Genomic DNA, 22,949 nt, shown 5'->3' with positions numbered 1-22,949 from the left:
TGGGTTATTCGTGTTTATCCTTTCACAGGCTCGTTTTATGCATACGTAAACATATGCACATAGTTATTGCACATGAAAGATACACGCATGTGCCTACATATAGTTTAGATTTCATCTTAAATATTTATTTGTGTACATATGCTTTTACTCACACAGACACGCATGACATCTTGGAGCAGAAGTGGAGGTCCTCGTTGGGCATCAGGTGTCCTCTTTTATCGCTCTCTGTATAATCTTTTGAGAGAGGATCTCTCCATGACCCTGGTGCTCATGTTTTCTTGGTTAGAGTAGAAAACAGTAACACCCAGCCATCCTCCTGTCTCCACTTCCCTTGAAACTGGGGTTAAGACATACACAGAACTAGTTGCTTTTTCATGTGGGTGTTGGGACCCAAACTCCAGTCTTCCTGATTGTGTAGGAATCTTAACTGCTGAGCCACCTCTCTAGTCAGAAGATTTCATTCTACTGATTTTACTGTTCCCCTACTTTTAACTTCTTGGTAAATGATCCTGAGGCCAGGGAAGGATGCAAACTCCTTTCTTGAACTCTAGCATGTGAAAGAGATAAAAGGAGTTGTGTGCTGATTGTGAAACATGTGGGTTTGTTGACCAGGAGAAGATTCCTTCTGCCCTTTGACGAAATCATTTTCTCATTTCCCCTGTCTCAATGTTTTGTCACAAAGTGTAGTGAGAAAGGATATTAGGAAAGTCTTTCAAAGAATCTCGAAAAGCCGAATGTTCGCATTTCATTAATTTTATTTGCTATGTACAAAGCTGACACCATTTGTTACTTATCTAAGGAGGTGATAACAACAGCTCAGAATGTACTTGTTATGCTTTGCCTGCATGGGCATGGTTTACATAGTGCTCAAGGAAGCCAATCACCTGCAAGGGAGCGCTTCATGTCAGTGGAACTGATTGTGTTCTCCGCAACTGGTAATTAAAATGAACTGCTTCAAACAGAAGGCAGTATACTTCATGGCCAGCTCAGACTGTGCCTCAGGTCTGCTAACATTGGTGTGTGCTAGATTTTTATGAAATTAAAAAAAAAACCTGTCAAATAGTTTAAAAGGCTACCTGTGGGAGGGTGTTTGGATGGCCATTTTATCAGAACACCTCTAAGAGCCTCAGCATGTAAGGAGCCAACACACTGCAGCTTCAGTTTGTCACCCTGCATAAATCTGAGTGGCATTTGGAATAACTAGGGACTTCTGGGAATGGGGACATGAGATTTACCTTTTGGTTCCTGGACTCAGAAGCAAAACTGCTACCTCTATATGTATTTCTCCTTCTGCCCTAGGCCAAGAAGAAAGAGAAGTGATTCTCATGTTTTTCTGTGACAAGCTTGATCACACTTATCGAATTCTTTGTTCCACTTTGGACTGGGCCAACTTGTCTTATCTCTCTAGATGTGGACCAGGGGACAGTGATTTGTCTAGGACCAAATGCTGGCCTTTCAGCCTTTCCTACTTGAGATGGGGCATGGGCTTAACAAAACTCTGGAAGGAATCACAGCTCAGTTCTGGCTATCGGCTGGTTTCTCATTCCAATACTACTGCCTGTCTAAATATAATAGGCTGCCTTCAGTAGGGAGGGCTAGCCCTAGGCAGACTTGAATTATCTATCATATTCAGCCAGAAACGTATTTTTAGGGTGGAAATCCTGAGTTCTAGTTTGATTCAAATGATGTGTGATGACGTCTTGAAGAGAGCTCTAGCCATCTTTACAAATGACAGCTTAGCACACCTTCCTAAGGTAGCCATGAGTAATCACACACATATCTAAATGGAATGTTAGCACCAGATGGATGGAAACAGGAGAGCAAATCCTAGCACAGTGGGCTCATCTGTTGGGTCTGAGGGTTGGGATGACCATTGTCCAGTAGTCCAGTCCAAACGAGGCATTGATGTACAACTTGACAGGCAGATGGGCTCAGGCCTTCCTTTCTCAGACTGTTGAGGTGAGTGTTGTGAGGTGGGCTGGATGACCGGCAGTACCCTACAGGGTTTTCATACACACCTGGCAGCGGCTCACCCTGGTGTGAAGCTGCCCAGTTTTCAGCGTCTCAGACACGGGCTCTTCCCGAAACTGCCCTCTCTCCTCCACCGTTGTCAGCCAGAAACTGTACTTGTTGGCAAAGTAGTGGCATGTACCACGGGCGCCGCTGCACTCGATGAAAGGAGTGGCCCGGAAGTCCTCAAGACAGGAGCCAGGGGAGACTAGGGACTGGCCTCCACCCTCAGCCCCAGCAGCAGTGTGCTGAAACAGAAGGGAGGGGCCTGTGTGAGCTCTGCCAGAAGTCAACATAGAGATGCTCCATGGCCTGTTTCTACAGGACTGCATATGTGCACCATTCTAGAACTCTGGACCCCTCTGGGGTCCAGATCACTCAGTTTCTAGCCTGCCTGATGAACCTGGGCTTCGGAGGCAAGTACTGACCATCCTCTCTAAGCAGCTCCTTTGGGACTTGCGTGATCAGTGATCACATTCCAACCAATGTTTCCCTCGGACTTCACAGCTGTGTGAGGTTTACCTTTATCTCCCCATTTCCACAGGTGTGTGTGTGTGTGTGTGTGTGTGTGTGTGAGTGTGTGTGTATGTGTGTGTGTGTGTTAAATGCCTTTTCCTAGGGATCCATCTTCTTGGTCCTCAGACATATACACCGGAACAATGTTGGATTTAGGTTGTGGAATTAACAAAGCTTTAAGCCCATTGCTGGGCACTGTCTTCTAAGAGGGAAAAGAGTACAGTAGTCCCCAGTGCTCTTTCTTGTAACAGCATGTCCCCTATAGTTCTCATCCTTAAAACTGCCTCTACTAGAACTATTTCTATTTCTATTTTCAACCTGTGCCATACCCTCTAGAGTGACACACAATAGTTGTTACCTGACAAAGGAAGGCTGGGGTGTATTTGACCTAAAATGTCTCAGGCCTCACTTCAGAGGGATTACTTGGAGTTCAGTTTCTAGGCCACAGTTGCTCTGGCAGTCTCTAGTCACTAGACCCCCCCAGACCTCTTGTCTATACTCCAGCCATCTCCCTTCAGATTAGCTGGAAGCACAGGAGGCCAAGAAGAGGCTTTATGCACATCTGCATCAGCAAGTGGCTAGCAGGCTGTCAGTTTGCTTAACTTTCAGAGAGTGATACTTTGCTGATGGCTCTGGCTTATGAAAACATGTCAGTTTTGGGTGGGAGCTGTTGTACCAGAGTCTTTGGCGATTCAGTGAGAAGCTCTGCCCAACCAGGGGACTTCAGTGAGCTTTACACTGTAGTTTTCCTGGGAGTTGCCTTAGTCTTACTCCTGATTTCATTTGAAAAAAAAAAAAAAAAAAAACCTCCCCAGATAGGTATGAGACCATCTCCTCGGTACTACTGATGTTCTCTTTCCTAGCTAGACACACAGCACACCTTTACACCACAAAAATTGGAGAAGCAACGAAGGGCTCACAAGGCCATACAAATGCAGCATGCCTCCTCGCCAATCTTTAAGAAGAGATATCAAAAAGAAATAGTAGAAGCTAGACAGATCTGGGAGGGCAGACTGCAAGGTGGTAAATATTCTTCTCAGCCTGATCAGTACAATTACATGCTGGCCTCTGTTGAGGACAGTATTTCTCTTAGTATCTGTTCAGATTACAGTTCTAGTCTTCCCTTCATAGTGAGAAAACTGAAGGACATATAGAGTAGGGCCTTGACTTGTGACACATACAGGTTCTCAGTCCAGAAAATCAGGTTCAAATTGCTATCTAAAGCCCCTTCTACCCCGCAAACCACAAAATTGTAATTCCCATCTTCATCTCTCTTCCTGTTAAACTATTTTCTATCCTTTGTCCCCTTGAGCCTAGGATCAAAGGGAGGGTCCTTTCCTGAGCTCTTCACCCCTACTCTCTATATCTCATTGAGGGACAGAATGGTTCAAGGCCTCACCATGAGGAAGGAGTATCCGATCCAGAGGCTGTGCCAGCCCAGAGGGCACTGTGGGACGGTGATGTCCTGACTGTGTACAGCAATGGCTTGTGAGGGTGCCTCACATACAGAGCAGCGGCTGATATACTGGGGAATCTGGGTCTGGCCCACAGGCATCATGGGAATGGGGGCAGTAGTGGAAAGCCAGTAGGATTTATCATTGCGTCTGGCATAGTGGCACACTTCATTGATGTTGCAGTATATGAAGGGCATGGTGCTGAATCGGGGCAGGCAGGAGCCAGCAAATCCTGGGAAGAGAAGATGGACAAGAATCAGCTAAGTGCTGGCTAAAGGGCAGAGGCACAAGGCCTGGAGTAGCCGAAGATGTGAATTTCCTTCTAAATGCTTGCTCGGAGAGTACAGTGCTCTTACAGTCCTATGACTTTGGTAGGTGCTGGAGTCTGAGGATCAAATTTTATCATAAAGTTACCAGGGGAGTTGAATAATGATGAGAATCTTTTGATAAAGTGAAGAATCACTCCCTAATTAATCTGCTTTGTAAAACCGACATTTAGTAGACGGAATTCACATCTAAGAGTTAGCACACCTGCTGCTAACGCAATTAATCCTTGGGCAATCATCACTGCCCTTGCAGGTCATGTTACTATTGTTATTACTAATCACTAATACTTAATGGAGGCTTAAATATATTTTACATTGGGTGATTCATGAATTCCTTCCAGCACTCTATGTGACAGATAGTAGAAATGGCTTAGTCCCATTGAGGGAGGATGAAAGCTTGGAGAGGTTGAATAATTTACCCAGGGCCTGTGGCTTTGAAGCAGTAGGATCAGCATTTGAATCAAAATCCAATTGACCCCAGAGCTGTGGCCTATTTCATAACTATGGGTCGAAAGGGCTGTGAGAAGAAAAGTGGTCAGTTCTCAATCCTCGTAGGGTCAGGGAGCAAGGACTAGCTGTACTTACCCAGATCCTGGTTATGGGCTTTCTCCTGCCCCTCCACGAAGAGCAAGCTGTAACCCACCCAGAGCCGGCTCATCCCAGTGGGGCATAGTGGCACCTGTTCTGACTGACTGTGTTTTACTAGTGTGTAGCCCACTCTGACACTGTGCCCAGGCATCCCAGGCTGCCCAATGGGGCCCTGATTTCCTGGAGCTCCTGAGAAGAAAAGGACATAAAAGTCAGCATGCTTCAGATGATAATAACACTAGCCACTCATTGATCCTAAACATTTGTAAGGCACATCATATGCATGTGTTCAAACACTTGATCCTAATACCCCCTGTTCTACAGTTGAGGAAAATGAGGTTCTGAGCTGCCCCAGCTAGAAGCTAATGGAGTTACAACTCCAAGTCATGTATGTGCCCAGCTAAATATTTCCCATTTTAAAAGAGTACACTATCCATTCCCCTTCTTCAGCCTCCCGGTCTTTGGTTCTAAGAGTAAACGGAGTGGAATCCTTCTCATCCATACCCTTGGCATCTCTCACAGGACATAACTAGCTGCTGAATCAGAAGCATTATAAGTAACATTAGCATTAGAAGGGCAAAGTTGCATCTGCCTCTCTTGTCCATGGTGGATATGACCACTGTACTTCAACATTTTACTACTGAGCTTTAGAAGAATTCTATACCAAGGACAAGTAATTTGTTGTATTTTTTCATCCATGTCAGGACAGGACAGAAAGCCATGAGAAGCAAAGGCAGAAAATCAAGAGTTTGAAGCCAACTTGGCTTACATAGTGACTTTGAGGGCAAACTGGGCTTGCAGCAAGATACTGGGATAGATAGATAGATAGATAGATAGATAGATAGATAGATTCATAGATAGATAGATAGATAGATAGATAGATAGATAGATAGATAGATAGATAGATAGATAGCTGGAGGAGAGCCCAGACAAGGATGTGGAGAAGTTTGTTGCCTTCCTGAATCATACAGGACTTCTCATCATAAGCTGGAGCCTGTGCAGTGTGAAGAGAAGAACAATGTGATGGTTTGAATAAGAAAGACTGTGATAGGTTCATATAGCCAAATGCTTAATGTGATGGTTTGTATGTGCTCAGCTCAGGGTGTGGTACTATTAGGAGGTGTGGCCCTGTTGGGTATGAGCTTTAAGACCCTCATCCTAGCTGCCTGGAAACCAGTATTATGCTAGGAGCCTTCAGATGAAGATGTAGAACTCTCAGCTCCTCCTGCACCATGCCTGCCTGGATGCCTCCATGCTCTTGCCTAGACAATGTTGGACTAAACCCCTGAACCTGTAAGCCAGTCCCAATTAAATGTTGTCCTTACAGGAGTTGCTGTGGTCATGGTGTCTGTTCACAGCAGGAAAACCCTAACTAAGACACTTAGTCACCAGGAATGTCACTATTTGAGAAGGATTAGGAAGTATGGCCTTATTGGAGGAAGTGTGTCACTGGGAGGTTTCAAAAGACCTCTCTCTCTCTCTCTCTCTCTCTCTCTCTCTCTCTCTCTCTCTCTCTCTCGGGTGTGTGTGTGTGTGTATGTGTATGTGTATGTATGTATGTGTGTGTGTATGTATATCTGTCTTCCTATGGATCAGGACGTATCTCTCTCAGCTACTGCTCCAGTGCCTACCTATCTACTGCCATGTTCCATTCAGGATGATAATGGACTAAACCTCTGTAACTGCAAGAAAGCCCCCAATTAAATTATTTCTTTTAGTCAGAGTTGCCTTTGTCATGGTGTCTCTTCACAGGAATAGAACAGTGAGAAAGACATAAGATTGTGCCAGAAGTGGGGTCTTGCCCTGATGTTACTCCCTTTATTTCATTTAGCAGCAGGATTAAAAAAATTTTTTTTTATCTTCTTGAGCACTAGAATTGGCTCCAACAAAACATTTACTAGTACTCCTTTTCTCCTCAAACTGTAAATTTTGTTTTTTTCCCTTGCTTCCCCTGCTCCTTTTCATTGTGGATCTATATAAGCGCTATCAAACCCACACAGCACAGTCAGTACTAGGCTATCTTGAAATTTCCTCTGCGAACCTCATTAATCCAAAACTCTTCGGTTTAGTTTCAGGCAGATTTTTATGGGAAGGGCAAAAAGCAGCCACAGTCTTTGCCAAATATCACAAGAATGGTATCTAGCCTACTTACTAATATTATTTCCCCCTGGAACTTCTTCAGCCAGGCCCCTAAAGTCCAAATTGCCCTTAATACTATCTTCCCTGTTCCTGTTATTATGGCTCATTACACCCTACTTAATGTATCCAATCACTTTTCTAGTCCAAAGTCACAATGTCTTTTATATTCCTTCAACAAAAGCATGATCATGCCTGTCACAGCAATACTCCAATCCTGGTATGCTTTCTTTCATAGAGTTGTCTTGGTCATGGCGTCTCTTCATAGTAATAGAACATAAAGAGAGACAAGAACTCAGCCTGTGAGCCACCTCATAGTGACAAATTTACCACATGGTTGACTAAGTGTCCAAGTTTTGTTAGCCTGACCTTCAAATCCTGGAGGTCCTTGTAGTCCAGGGAGACCAGGATCACCAAGGATTCCAGATGGGCCTGGGAGCCCACTGGGGCCATCCTTCCCAGGGATGCCAGGTAGGCCTTTGGAACCTGTAAGAGAGAAAATGCACAAGGTAGAGGAGCACTCAATATGGAAGGCTCATGTGAAGTCGCAGGGAGAATAACAACTTACTCCTATTGGGGCAAAGCTAAGACTTGGAAACCATATTTCCTGTCCCCAGCCTTTTGCTTTCTACACTACCTTGTAGTGACTCCTTTGTCACTCACGTCTCCTCTAGCTCCAAACAAAACTTTAGAAACGGCAAGCTGTCTAGGGGAGAGACTCATATTTTCTCTGAAGACAAGTATAACCACTGCCCCACTGGCTTTCTAGCTTTTTCCTTCCCTGGCAAAGAGTTTGGGAGCTTCGGGAAGTAGCTTGGGAAATGTTTGATGAAGGCACTTTCTCAGACCTGTGTCAAGCCAGTAGCTTCAGTCTCTCAACCAAGGCCTTTCAGCTTCCCAGTGAGTACCTGTTCTCTGGTGCCATTCTTACCTTGCAGACCCACAGAGCCTTGAGTCCCAGGGTCTCCTATGAGGCCTGGGATACCATCAATGCCTGGCTGACCCAAAGATCCTGGAGGAACCTGCATAGCTTCAGCAATTGGTGCGTGTCCTGGAGCTCCCTGTGGGCCGGAAAAGCCTGAAGATAGGTAGTGAAACAGCACCTGTCAGGCTGGAGAAGAGGAGTAACAAAGGCAGCCTTCTCTCTGCCTGGCAGTTGCCAACTATTTTCTTGTTTTTTTGTGCTCACAATTCCCACTTGAGGCCTCCAGTATAGAATACACAACCCTTGATAGAACCTCCTTTCCCCATCTTCTTCTTAGTCCCTGTAGGCAAGGCAGGGAGCAAGTCATACTTATTGTGGCTCCCCATATCCCAGTATAGAATTCACTAGGTGGAAAGCAGTTAGGAAATCTCTGCTGCAACTCTAGTAAGCTGAGTTTTGGGTCAGGGATGAAGCAGTTATAACTTACACACTGGTCCGAATGCACTACCAAAGATACTGTAGCGATGTAGTCAACTCCAGAGGTGCAGTTGGCATCCCAGTCTAAGAGACCCACCCAAGTCAGCCACTTTACAAGTAGAATAGCTTGTTTACTAGTTCATTAATCAAGTAATTCTTGGGTCCTTACTATCTGCCAAGATTCTGGGAGATGAGAAACAAGAGCAGTGATAGACCTTTATAGAGACTGAGGCCTAGTGATGAAGATGAACAAAGCACCATTTGGCAAATACCGTTAACCCCGTTGTTCAAATCTTATAAGTACTGGGGAGGAAATAAGTGCTGTAGTGACAATGGGAGGGAGCAGGGGGTGGTTTGGGTAGAGGGGTCTGCTTCAGAGCTACCAGTGGCTTCTTATAACCAATGACGGTTACACTGAAGCTATTCAAACATCAGAAGTATCAGGGGGAGCTAGACATTTAAAGATTGAAGGGCAAGCAAGCATCAGAAAACATATACAGTATTGACAGGAAGGTAAACTAGTGCAGGCATCATGGAAATCAATATTAGGACCCCTTAGAAAACCTAAAACTAGAATTTCCATATGATCCAGCTGTACCATTCCCAGTAGGACTCCAAGTCAGCATACCACAGAGATACCTACACATTTGTTTATCCCTGTAGTATTCACAATAACCAAGGTTTGGGAACAACCTAAATGTCCATTAACAGATGAATGGACAAAAGAAATAGGACACATATACATGAAGGAACTTTCTTCAGTCAGGATGAAAAGTGAAGCACGCCATGTACAAGCAAATGGATACAATTGAAGAACTGCACATGTGACATAAAAACAGAGGAGGAACTAATTAGGGGAAAGGGAACTAGTAGGAAGGGGAGGAGGGCAGAAAGGATAATTGGGACAATATTTCAGATGCCAATGGACAGTAAAAGGGACATGAGCTGGCATGAGATAAAGAGGAAGGTGTCACACAGGATTTTGTGGGCCATCGTTCCTTTCTATGCCATGAATAGAATGGTTTGCTTTTTACCGGCGACTTTATGTGACAAATAATTGTTGTTGGGGGAGGAAGGGTGCTACAGGAGAACTGCTGATGGCATAGACCTCAAGGGAGCATCAGAGCTGATAGAAAGTGAGCAGATACAAGGCATGCTAGGAGACAGAGCCCTCTGGGGTGGCTGATAGACTGAATAGTTGGCATTTGGCTTGAGGATAGAAAGAATTTTGTTTCTTTTCTGAACTTAGAAAATGAGCTTAGTGGTCTAGGTGCAATGCAGAAATAATACAGAGGGAGGTCAGGTACCAATGGTAGTGGACCCGTAGGGACCTTCAGTTCTGGCAGTAGATTGGCATGGTGGTATCTCCAAAGGAGGGAGACTACCTCCTGGGCTTGGGAGCATGATGCCCTAGTTAGTTTTGTGGTATGGTGGACAACATGGCTTCCAAAAGAACCTCAACTTCATGCTGTACCCCTTCCCTCTGAGGCTCAGGCTTGGCCCTGCACTCACCTCTTGGTCCCGCCTTCCCCTTCATCCCAGGAAATCCTGGGTCTCCTGGTTGCCCGATCTTGCCAGGAGTCCCCATGAGGCCAGGTTCCCCTCTCATGCCTGGTAAGGACCAAAGGAAAACATGTGAGGTGTTGGCATGATGGTGACAGAGGGGGACCAGTCAGGAAAAGCACCATCCATCGTGAGCCTCTTCAGGGCGACTGGACTGTTCAGTGGTGACTGATGGGTCTGGAAGCTGGTAGAACAGACTTACCTTTTAGCCCTAGCTCTCCAGAGAGGCCAGAGAAACCTGGAAGTCCTTGGTTTCCCTTGAACCCTTGAAGGCCTGGAATTCCAGGGAAGCCAGAGTCTCCAGGATCGCCTTGATCTGAGGATGGCCCAGGGGGACCTGGAGGACCTGGAGGGCCTGGGCGGCCTAGGGATAAGATGGGAGAAGTAAGGAAGTGCAAAGAGATAGGAAGCTGCTGAAGGCCTAGGGAGTTAGGTAGCCAAAGCCCACTCCTAGTACAGGTCCCTGAAGCGCACATGCCCACACTTTGCAAAACACTTCAGCAAAAATACAGCCAGTTCCAGTCTCTCAAATCTTGATGAGAGGGAATAAATTGAGGCCAAGCAGATCCATGTATTTCCAGCAATAGGGAAAGGGCTGCGTTATATACAGCATGTCTGCCCACATTAAAGTAAGGTGGCCAGATGTGTTTGGGGTTTCTTATTTTTACCTCGTTCTCCATCTAGGCCTGGCCGCCCAGGGTCACCAGGCTGTCCTGCTATGACTGAGGGCAAGGAGATGCCTGGGGCTCCAGGGGTACCAGCAGGACCTTGAAGACCTGGGGAACCTGCAAAGAATAAATAAAATAGGGCTCGGTGGGCTTCCCACGTCCTGGAAATGGCCAAATGCATTCAGAAAAACGGAAGCCATGAAATAGCTGCAAGAGCAGAAGACACCAGTAGAGGGCCGTCTTCCATTCATCCGAACTTCCCAGCAAGCTGACAACAGTAAATCAGGCTCAGCTTCTTTCTTTCCAGCTGGAGCTTCATTTTACTGAGACCGAGCTGTGGAAATTTCTAGCTCCCCAATTTCACCGGGGATGGAAATCTTTTAGGCTGTTTTTCCTCCAGATCAGAAAGAAAGCTTGGTTGAGCAGCTGGAATTTAAGTTTCAAAGTGTTGTTAGTATACACACTGGTTCATCAAGCTTCCCTAACTGCCAGTTCTGTCTGATGCTGCCCCAAAGTTATGTATGACTGAGACCAGATCATCCAGAACGGAGACAGCAAAAAGATTATGGATGCTCATGTGTGCCCTAAGATTCCCTGCTCTCTTCTGGCACATCTAGGCAAACAGCAGCGGCAGCAGCAGCAACAACAACAACCAGTCTTTTGTAGGTGACTTAGTGGAATTACTGCTTAGTTGCATGTTGATCATATTTCATTGTACTAGATACCTGTCACCCTTTGGCCAAAGTATATAGTTATGTTCCTTGCTTAGGCTTCCATATTACTTTACATGTTTTTTGTTTGTGTAAACAATTCTACTATATGTTAAAAAAACAAAAACTTACACCAAATGACGAGATATTTATTTAATGTATGCTAAAAACATATGATAAGAAGGGGAAACGTCAAAACTATCTATACACAAGTGAAAGTTCCTGCTGTATGCTAAGTATGGAACAAATGTGTTAACTGGCATATTCTGATGGAGAGTCCAATAAGAAAGTTCAGTGGAATCTGTCTGATAAAAACCCATTGGTTGAGATTCCTTTTTGTGTGTGAGAGGAAAAATCCAAAAATGTTGTTACCCAATTTTCCTTCTTATATCCATCTTTTAAAAGCTGGGACAACCTTGTAAATGTGTCAAAAGATGGTAGATTAGCCAACGCAGGTGTTTAAAAATAGCTCATTGATATTTTGAATCACAAGGGAAACTAGAGATGAAAACGTTGATTTTGAGAAAACACTCTTGCTAACTTTAGGGAAAACAAAACAAGCACAAAAAAGCTACATGTGTTGTCCGCTGTGTCGTGACGAGTCTCTGAAGTACTTTTCTTTTTCACTGAGGTAAGGAACTGAAAGAAAGATATGTTTTGCACGCTTTTCCCCCGAAACAGAGGTTTATATGTGTATATGTGCATATAGAAAATGTATGTATTTATATCACCTAGAATTATGCAAAACCAATAAGTAAAATACCATATAACACCATATAATGGAGCTGCTCACAGAATCATAGAGTCCTCCATGTCAATTTTTAAAAGACATGCATGCTCTTTATCTAATTCTTGATTTTATAAATAAATATACTGAACTAAAATAGTGCCAAAATCTCATGTCTTTAAAAACTTATCACTAGTGTGTGTGTGTGTGTGTGTGTGTGTGTGTGTGCCACAGTGCATGAGTGGAGTCCAGATGGTCACTCTGTAGAGTTGGGTCTCTCCATCACCCTTTACTTTGGTTCCAGCAGTGGAACTCAGGTTGTCAGGCTTATAATTTAGGTATCTTTATCCACTGAGCCATATTGTGAGTCCTTGCTTGTATGTTTTTTTTTTTTATTAAAACTAAAATGTTCTAAATAAGGAGCTGCAAATGCCAAATAACCATTTTGCTAGCTCCTTCCAATGCCAAACCCCGAGAAACTTTAAATACATAAATGTAGGCTCTAAAGATTTAATGCAAGTATGAAAACAACAATATAATTGCAAATCATTTAGTGAAAGGTATTGTGAGCACAGGGAACGGAGTGTTCTCAGGCTCAGGCTGTTTTACTTCCACTACCAAATCACAGACCGTTTCCTCTGGTGGGCACAATACATGCTGTATTTTTTTTTTAACAAATTGCTTCAGTAAAGAATAATCTAAGTATGATGAACACATCTGTACTTCATTGTCCCACTAAAGAAAAACGAAGATGGCATTATCTTGGTAATTATGTGTGTAGTCTCTATAGATTCCACCCCCTCCTCTCAGAGAACCATTTCCTAATTCTATGTTCACTTCTTTCCTTCTTGTCATAATTTCTTCATGAATATTGGCATCCCTAGACAATATGTTGGTTGTTTTGCTTATTTTGAACATCTAATGAGGGAACCACACCAAGAGTATTCCCTTGTGACTTGCTGCCCCTCATCATTATGTTTCTATAATATATCCATCTTGATGTGTGCTGTTTACTGTAATTGTAATTATAATTTTATGTCAGCTAAAGTAAGTGAATAATTTGATAACCAGAAATTCACAGTCAAGATTTACAAACAGAAGGAGAAATGCCATATGCTTCCGTCTGGTTCCCTCTTCTCTGTGTCCTGGGAAAGAAGCCACAGTTGCTTTGCAGGCTCAGACCGTCCTTTGAGCCTTTCTCTAGATTCCCCAAAAGAACATGTTTGCCCAGACCAAAGGAAGGATTAAACACAGAAACAACAGATGCCCCAAATCAAATTGCAGCAGGAAATGAATGAATGTATGACCCTGGTTCCTGGGATACACACACTATGTAAACAGAAAGTGTGATGAGACCTCAGGCTCCAAATATACTGCAGTTACTACTTCCCAACTGGCATGTAATAGCATGGTGCCCAGTGTTTCTGGGGCATCTGCTGGGCACTGAGATATGCTCAGCAAACTCATATTACCGTACTGTTCACAGAGTCCTCAGAAATATCTGTGAGACAGTTCTGTTATATCCATTTTTACAGAAAGAAAAAAAAAACTAAGTCCAATTGGCATTGAGAGACAGGTGTGTAAGTTCATTGCTTGGGGACATACAGCTCAATGAGAGGGAGAACTGGAATATGCTTTAGTCCTGACTGACTGCATTCATGTTTTGCTTTATATATAGTGGGAGACAGGTGAGTCTCCAGAACACTGCCAAGGAAGCTAAAGAATGGTTTCATGATTTTAGAGAAGTTCTAGCTAGAATGGGACACCCAGGAAAACTTCAAGCAGTTTGGGAAGCTGAGTTCAGGGTGGACTTTGGTTAATGAAAACACAACCTATCCTGGTTGAGTGCAGCCTGTAGGCTTGGCCTCAGGAGATCCACGTTCTCTCGGTCTTGGGTTTCTTCTGCCAGGTGGATTCTAGCATCCTCATGGATCACGAAGGAAATTGGAGCTAAGATCTTACTAAATGGAGTAACTCTGCTCCTTAGAAGCATTCATCTTGGCTTTGCCCAAGTCTGAAAAAGTGGTCCAGAGATGAATTGGAAAGAGCCAGGGGGAACTGGAGGCTAGGGGGGGCACTTGGTATTCATCATCATTTTCTTCACAGTTATTGTTAAGGGTTCTTAGACAAGCACAAGTCTACCCTATGAACCATTTGGCTCCAAAACAATCCCAAACTCTGATCCACTGCCAAGGCCTCATTCAGTTTCTGCAAGTCCTGATTTGGGCTTACTTACCTTGGTCACCTTTTTGTCCCCTTGAGCCTTGTTTCCCTGGATCTCCGATGGCAATTCCTGGCACTCCCCTTTCCCCTTTGGGACCAGGCAGGCCAGCCGGCCCAGGAACACCAGTAATACTGGTTCCTAGGAAGAAATGCAGAGGGAGGGGACAGAGCTCAGAGGGAGACAGCCCCTGGGCCTAGTTGACCTTCCTGTGGTCTAGAAGAAGAGCTCATTCCTACAGAAAGGTGAAACATCTTCTTTCCTTCTCTAACTGAAGACAAGTGAGGAGATCTAACTCCCAGGATATGGGGTGTACTACAGTCAAGAACACATGGCCAACTCCTCCCAGTTCTCGAAGAGCTTTATGCCCTTAACCTTGACCTTGACCTTCAGGGCCTTTCTTACCTGGAGTGCCATGGGTGCCTTTGGTGCCTGGAAGTCCATTCAGTCCATGTAAACCAGGAGCTCCAGGGAATCCTAAGGAGAGAAAACATCGGAAATGGCTCTATCTTTATTGAGACATTACTCGATGCTCTCTAGAATAGCCAATTTCTAACATACACCCTGCAACCTTGGATTCTCATGATTCTTATAAAGGCTACTGTGCCTTTTAGAGTAAGATGGCAGTTAATTAGCTGATAAGGTTTGGACCTGAAATATCTCCCAAAAGACCAAATATTGAAGGTTTATTCTCTAGATCCTTTAGAAAGTTATTCAATTACAATGATCCTGACTTTAGAAATGTATTAATTCAATTTTGACTTAAAATATTAGTTAGTGAGTTCTTGAGTGGTAGAAGAACTTACAAAGTGGGGTGCAATTGGAGGAAGTAGTTAATTGGGGCCATGTCATGAAAGGGGGTATTGTTTTTTTCTGGTATTGCCTTTTACTGCTTGATCGCCAGGCAGTGAGAAGCTCAGCTCTACAATACACTCCCTATCCTGATCACAGGTCCAGGCACAATGAAGCCAAGGGATGACTGTGGACTAAAACCTCTAAAATCACAAGACCAAATAAATACGCCTTCCTGCTTTTCTTGGTTTTTGTTGTTGATGATGTTGTTTGTTTGTTTGTTTGTTTGAGATAGAGTCTTGTAAATCCCGGGATACCTATAACTCTCAACGTAGGTGAGTGTGACCTTGAACTTCTCATCTTCCTTCATCTACATCCAGAGTGCAGAGATTACAGATGTGTCATAACTCTTGCTTTCTGTAGTGCTAGGAAGTGAACATAGGGGGTCCTTGTATATGCTGGACAAGCACTCTACCAATTGAAACACATCCTTGCTCCTGCTGCCTACAGTAGGTATTTTTAATAGAATGTAGGAGTAGCAATGCCAGGCCCTTGAGTTGTCTTCTCCCCGAAACTGGTTCTACCATTAAAGCAGAGAAAGACAACATACGCCAGAGTAATAACTTTCTGCTATGGCTTCATATCATAGTTACATTTCTCATTTCCATGATCAGATACTTTATAAACAGCTTAAAAAAGGAAAGTCTTATAGTAGTTGTCTTGTAGTTTGAGGGGACTATCTATCGTATCAAGGAAAATGTGGCAGCAGCAACTTGAGGAGGCAGGGGGTTATGTTGCATCCATAATCATGAAGCAGATGGCATTGAATGGTGGTTCTCAGATCACTTTCTCCTATTTTATTCAGTCTCTGACCACTACCAATTGAATGGCCAAAGTTAAGGTGCTTCTACCTAACTCAACCCAATCTAGGTAATTCCTAACAGGCATATCCAAAGGCTAACCTAATCCGTATTTTCTCTTAAAAGGTATCGCCAAAGCTTGTCTAGATCTGATCAAGTTGACAATATTAACCATCACACTTGGCTGTGGTTTTATGTGGTCCCCAAAGTTCCCATTTTGATGATATTACGAGGTGGTGGGATCTTTAACAAGAGAGGCTTAGTGAAAGTGACTTTGGTCACTGGGATTTTCCACAGAGAAGGAATAAGGTAATAAGGTAATTCTCGTGGACCCTGAGCTCTCAAAATCATGAATTGCTACAGAAGAGTATGACTCACCCTACCCCTCACGTTGGCTTTCTGTTGAGTTGTGATTTCCTTCTCTCTCTCTCTCTCTCTCTCTCTCTCTCTCTCTCTCTCTCTCTCATAATATGTGATGATGCCATCCCCCATGAGGTGGGGTGGGGTGACATAGATGGCATCCCCATGAGGTGACATTCTTAGGGGCTATTCCTCCATAAAGCCAGCACCATAGCTGTTTGGATTTAGAGCCTCAAAAATTATAAGATAAATTTATTTTCTTTCTAAGTAATCAACCACAGGGATTTCATTTTAGTAATGGGTAACTAATATTTTTCTTGTTAATTCTTTTCTTCGTGGATCTGACATTCTTCTTCATCTTTGTTGTTGTTTTGTTTTGTTTTTTTGTTTTCAAGACACAGTTTCTCTGTATAGCCATGGCTGTCCTGGAACCATTCTGTAGACCAGGCTGGCCTCAAACTCAGAAATCCACCTGCCTCTACCTCCCAAGTTCTGGGATTAAAGGCATGGGCCACCACTGCTAGGCGTATGACATTCTTCTATTCTGATTTATAATTGTTCACCTTTCTTCTTCTCTGGCTTTTCAATTAATTTTTGATATTTATTTAATTTTGTGTATGAGAATTTTTTCTACAAGTATATCTGTGTACTATACAAATGCCTGGTGCCTTAGAAGAAGGAACTGGATCACCTAGAACTGGAGTTATAGATGGTTACGAGTCACCATGTGGGTGCTAGGAATCCAACTCAGATTCTCTGCAAAGAAAAAGTGCTCTTAACCCCTGAGCCATCTCTCTAGCTCATTCTACACCTGTCTTTCTAATTAATCCTCATATAACACCCCATTTTACCTGGCTTAGGCCTAGCTGCTACATTCTAAGATGGAGGAGTTGCCCCCTGTTATTGGGGGAAAGACACTTCTCCCACTCCTTGCTAGCAAACACACATACCTTTAGGTCCTATTAAGCCTGAGGGTCCAGGGCGGCCAATTGACCCCAGATGGCCAGAGGAACCTGGGAGGCCTGGGTCTCCATTCATACCTGAAATCCCTTGAAGTCCTAAGTGTGAAACCAAGGTGGACATTTAGAATACGGTATGGCTTGAAGTGAATCCTAACTTCTTCAAAATAAAGTTTTCAAGTAGCATGGTACCTGGGGAGCCAGGGAAGCCAGGATCTCCAGTAATTCCAACTTTTCCACCATCACCTTTGTTTCCTGGGTAACCTCTATCACCAACTAGTCCATCTTTTCCTTTGACACCTAGAAGATCAATCAATTGCTGAATGATTAATCTCTATTTCTGGAATTGCACTCCTCCACGGGAAAACATAAGTTGGAAGGTAAAAACATTTTGAGATGTTCAGGGGACTTGATTCAGTGAAGAAACTCGGGAAAAGATTTATGGCAGTTGTTTTCATATTTGGAAGGTGTTACCCATCTGAGAAGTGAGTAGACAGTTTCTGGCTTCCTTCTAGAATAAAAAATGATGGGCTGAAATATTTTTGCGGTAAACATTAGAGGAAAATAGGTAAATGAAGTTTGAGGTAGTTGGTACACCATGCCAAAGGTACGTATCAGTGGTGTAAATCAGTTTGCTTGGGAAAACTATAGGTATCCACTGGATGGAAGCTAAAGAACTTGGGAATGATCCCCAAAAGTCACTCTAGTCTTCAGTTCTGAAGCATTTGTGAGATATGGACAAAAATGTACTAGCCCTACCTTTAAAACCTAATTCTCCAGGCTGTCCCTTGGGTCCTGGGCTTCCAGAAATGCCAAGTGTTTGGCCTTGATCTCCTGCAGGTATAAAAAATATTTATTTCAAATGGTCAGAAGAAACAATTATTCATTTTTTTCACCCAGTCTTTTCAATATATTTTCCCCCTCAATTCAGATTCAAAACAGTCAGAGGGGCTTCTTGACAAAAGCATCCACTGGGTAAAAGGAAATGGGGTGCTAACAAGCTACTAGAATGAGATGATTTATACACAGCACCCCTGTACTGGAAACATGGCCCAGCACATGTGAGAAGATGGTAAGTGGGCCCTGAAATACTACAAGAATGGAATGGTGATTCATTTAAACAAGAGAATTGGTCCTGCCTATGGGGCTGTGCTCATCAGGGGAAGAGGTGTTTTGAGTTGAAGTTCTATGTTGCTGTTTTGGTGTATCAAAATACAAAGCGAATGGAATGTTGATTTGTTTGTTTGTTTGTTTGTTTATTGTCCATGAAAGCCCGGGGAAGAGATTTTGGCATGTGACACTGTTGTTTGCAATGTCTTTGAAGAACAAGGAGTGCAGAGTGTGTTTAGCCAAACGGGAAATACAAACAAAATTCATTTTCTCCCTTAACACAGCTCCCCCTACTCCTGAGTTGTGGATTGGTAGAACATCACCTTGGTCTAGGCAAACACATCAGAAGACAAAATGTTCCTTACCTTTTAAACCTGGGATACCAGTTGCTCCCAGGAGGCCAGAAGTCCCAGCGAGCCCCTGTGAACCCTTGAAAGCAATATGGAAACTATTATTTCTGCCTAGAGCTCAGAGATGCTCTTGCTCTTCCTCCTCCTCTCCCCCAATCCCTAGCCATTGCCTAGGAGATGCTGGTTATACACTGTGTTAGGCAGGACAGGAGGTATATTCTAGACATTGCCAGGTGCTGAGCCACATACACGCTTAGGATTTTCAGGGGGAATATCCCATCTTGATGAATCAATGTATGGCTGCATTAATTATTAAGTCACAGGAAACATAGAACATGATCCCTGGGCAAGGCACTCAATCTGCTCTGCAGGTATTCTGGTCAAAGCTCTAGAGTCATCTCACACAATCATTGCTTCAGCCAGGAGTGAAGGCACATACATGCTGATTATCTCAGCAGTCAGGAGACAAAGGCAGAAACTTCACATTACCTATTGAGACTCTGTTTCAAAACTGGGAAAACAAAACAATCGAAACAGCAGCAGTCTTGCTTTACTAAGCTGTGCCAGACCTCTGCTGCAGGTGCCACAAAGAACGTAAGGTCGCCCTGCTACCAGGTAGCAGGCTGTAAACACGCAGGTGCTAGTCTGCATTTGGATAGATAGATCCTTATTTACAGTATTGGCAGCTTTCTGACACACTCTGAATCTGGAGAGTGTTCGTTCATGTCAGCTGCTTTCAGCTGTTTTCAGGATGCCTCGTATGAGTTGAGGTATTTGGAGATGTACCCAGTAAAAATGTGCTTCAAGTAATGCTTTGAAAAGGAGGCCGAGTAATGGGCTGGGTCAATGTGTTCTTTGGACCACTACCCAGGGTGCTCCCACTATTTTTCTCGCCTGGCTTCATGTACTACACTGCTGTAGACACAGATGTTCCTAATGTGAGTCTCTGCTTATGCTGGGACTCCCACCTCCCCAAACGTATTCCCACTTTACTTCTATCCCTCCTTTGTGAGATGTCAGGACCTTAAATCTAGAATGATTTCGTCAGCTAAGGTTTCAGCCATGTAGGTCTAGTCTCTCTATCAGATTGACTGATGCTTTTGAAAAACAAGAATTTGCCTGTAGGGACTCCAGGTATTCTGGGCCCAGTGATCAGACTCCTTTTTATATAGGACATGCAATGTGTCTGACCACAATGCTCTTCGCATGTCTCATCTCACTTAACCTTCACTACTGTCCAAAAAAAGTTTGGATTATTAGTCTACTTAAAAAAAAAAAAAAGAATCGGATGAAAAAAATAAGGCTCAGTGATGTTAATTAAGCAAGGTCACAGAGCAAATGAGTAGTGGAGGTGTCTGACATTCAAATTCAAGTCCATCTGTGTCAAACCTACTCTACTTTACTCTGCCTTTTAAGATTTATGTTCTAAACTTTTCATTTGCACGTGAGTGTGAAGTGGAAACTTCTGGTTTCTTCGAAAAACCAGTTACGTCAAATGATGTCTTATTGGGGCACACAGCTGAAAGGATGTTTTGCTAAAGCAAACACAGGTGAAAGGATGTTTTGCTAAAGCAAACACAGGTGAAAGGATGTTTTGCTGAAGCAGACACAGGTGAAAGGATGTTTTGCTGAAGCAGACACAGGTGAAAGGATGTTTTTGCTATAGCAAGCACGTGAAAGGATGGATGATGTTTAGAAGGAATATAATAAATCTGACCCCACAGACAGTGGGAGCTCGAACCTTCCTTCGCTTTGCTCCACCTCACTATTCTTCGCTAAGGATATGTACGTATTGGTTCACTTTAGATTCCATTGCTGAGCTCCACTTGGGGTGACATCATAGAGAGAAGCTCCCCAAAGGACTTCTCTTGAGGATCCTATGGCTTCTTGCTACTTCCATGGTGGACTCAGGCTGGTTGGTGAGCCTTGCAGTTGCTTCTGGATTGAACTGCCCTTGCTGATTCTTGTGTGGTATCTGCTGAATGAACTGGTCTGCAGCTGCTGATTTATGAGTGGTGACTGCCGAATGAACTGGACTGCCACTGCTCATTTATGTTGGTGTTTTGCTAGAGGACTGGATTGCTGATACACTGACAATGAAGATGGGACTCGCCCCCAAGGAACTATTTCTAAACAGGTCTACTTATTCATATCCTGATAACTTTTCTTTTCTGCTACCTCTGGTGGGTAGCGAGCTCAAGGAGAGGTTGAATCCTTATTAAAGTGGTTGAGAAAAATGTATGTCTACATGTATGTGAGATAGAGTAAGAGTGAGAGAGAAAGGTAAAAGGAAAGGAAGAGGGAGAAGAGGGAGGGAGGGAGAGTGGGAGGGAGGAGCAGGGGAGAGTATCACATGTGCATGTGCCCATGGCCCAAGAATGCTTTGGATTGCCTGGAGCTGTAGGTTGTTGTGAGTGCTAAGAACCAAACTCAAGTCTTCTGGTAGAGCAGCAAGCACTTTTAACCACTGAGCCATCTCTATAGCCCCTATCCTGCCTTTTAAAAGCCCAGATAGTCTAGACTTGATTCTTTGCTACTTGTCCCCTGTGGTACTTCAAGTACCTTCCTATTAAACCATCAAGAAATCTCTGAATGCTAGGCTCAAAGATATAGCTCAGTGATAGAATGAAGTGGAAACTTCTGGTTTCTTTGAAAAGTCAGTTATGTCAAATGATATTTGCTGGGGCACACAGGTGAAAGGGCATGTGATATTTAGAAGGAATAGAAATATAACCCAACAGACAGTGGACAATGCTGGATGATATTGGTTCACCTTACCATTCATTGTTTATTGGTCATCATTTGTCATGACTCCACAGAGAGAAAAGCACCCAAAAAACTTCTGGTGGTGTTCTGGCAGCTTCTTGCCACTTCTGTGGACTCAGGGCTGATTGGCTGAGTGAAGGGGAAGTTTCTGAATATGTCAGCTAATACAGACTCACATGGTGTTTTTCTGAGGCAAGACCCATTGGAGGTTTGGAGGGAGTATAAATAGGACTCAAGGAACAGTGAGGATGGGCTTGCACAACTAACTTTCCAGTGCTTTGTTGGTCTTTTGTCTTCTTCTTTGCTGATCTTCCCCTTCCTTAAGAGAGGCACTGCAGAGAACCTCTCCTGTAGTTGGTGCTGGTTCTGGTCACTCCTGCTGACTCCTGCTGATTTGGTGGTAGCCTGGCTGTTTCTTCTACATTGTGCCAGTATTGCTGATTCATGTTTGCTATCCTGACACTACTGAACTAGACTGCTAGTATCCTGACAATTGGATATTGAAATTGCCCCAAGGAACTTCTTCTCAACAGCATACAGCAGAGTCTTGCGGCTTTTTCTGGATCGACCTGCTGTTTCTGAATTGTGAATGGTGTTTGAGAGTGGATGGAGCTGCCACTGCTGATTTGTGTGAACTGAACTGCTGATATCCTGACAACACAGATTGGATTTGCTCCAAAGAACTATTTCAAAACAAGTCCACTTCCCCCATATCCTAATAACTTTTCTTTTCCACAACCTCTGGTGGGTGGTGGGCTAGAAGGGAGGGTAAAACATTTAAGAACCCCTATTAAAAGTAAGTTTTGAAAAATCTAAGCCTACAATAGAGTGAGTACTTGCCTAGAATGTTTCAGGCTATATATTTAATCCTAAGTAAAAACAAAAACCCTACACTTATTTCTTTTTTTTAAATTTTTAATATTTTTATTACATATTTTCCTCAATTACATTTCCAATGCTATCCCAAAAGTCCCCCATAGCGCCCCCCACTTCCCTACCCACCCATTCCCATTCTTTTGGCCCTGGCATTCCCCTATATTGGGGCATATAAAGTTTGCAAGTCCAATGGGCCAATCTTTCCAGTGATGGCCGACTAGGCCATCTTTCGATACATATGCAGCTAGAGACAAGAGCTCCGGGGTTCTGGTTAGTACATCATGTTGTTCCAACAATAGGGTTGCAGATCCCTTTAGCTCCTTGGGTACTTTCTCTAGCTTCTCCATTGGGAGCCCTGTGATACATCCAATAGCTGACTGTGAACATCCACTCCTATGTTTGCTAGGCCCCGGCATCGTCTCACAAGAGACAGCTATATTTGGGTCCTTTCAGCAAAATCTTGCTAGTGTATGCAATGGTGTCAGCGTTTAGAAGCTGCTTATAGGATGGATCCCTGGATACGGCAGTCTCTAAATGGTCCATCCTTTCATCACA

General features: G+C 43.7%; 1 protein-coding gene across 2 annotated transcripts in view; it reads right to left on the bottom strand.

Annotated features, from left to right (window-relative positions):
- Positions 1-744: 744 nt before the first annotated feature.
- Positions 745-22,949, bottom strand: part of Col4a6 (collagen type IV alpha 6 chain) — a 330,176-nt gene continuing 307,971 nt past the window's right edge. For both annotated transcript variants that reach the window (XM_029473623.2, XM_029473624.2), the window contains 14 exons: positions 18,768-18,831; positions 18,052-18,126; positions 17,485-17,592; positions 17,284-17,391; positions 14,727-14,798; positions 14,337-14,462; positions 10,664-10,780; positions 10,198-10,359; positions 9,945-10,043; positions 7,962-8,108; positions 7,400-7,516; positions 4,892-5,083; positions 3,926-4,212; positions 745-2,258 (listed from right to left, as the gene is read on the bottom strand). In XM_029473623.2, coding sequence (XP_029329483.1) covers positions 1,998-2,258; positions 3,926-4,212; positions 4,892-5,083; positions 7,400-7,516; positions 7,962-8,108; positions 9,945-10,043; positions 10,198-10,359; positions 10,664-10,780; positions 14,337-14,462; positions 14,727-14,798; positions 17,284-17,391; positions 17,485-17,592; positions 18,052-18,126; positions 18,768-18,831 — 1,935 coding nt within the window. In that variant the 3' untranslated portion in view covers positions 745-1,997. The remainder of the gene's footprint in view (positions 2,259-3,925; positions 4,213-4,891; positions 5,084-7,399; positions 7,517-7,961; positions 8,109-9,944; positions 10,044-10,197; positions 10,360-10,663; positions 10,781-14,336; positions 14,463-14,726; positions 14,799-17,283; positions 17,392-17,484; positions 17,593-18,051; positions 18,127-18,767; positions 18,832-22,949) is intronic.

Source organism: Mus caroli, unplaced genomic scaffold, assembly GCF_978045245.1.
Source record: "Mus caroli unplaced genomic scaffold, Mus_caroli_1 scaffold_5, whole genome shotgun sequence".
In the NCBI taxonomy this organism is placed as follows: Eukaryota; Metazoa; Chordata; class Mammalia; order Rodentia; family Muridae; genus Mus; species Mus caroli.
This window is presented reverse-complemented; position numbering and strand designations above follow the sequence as displayed.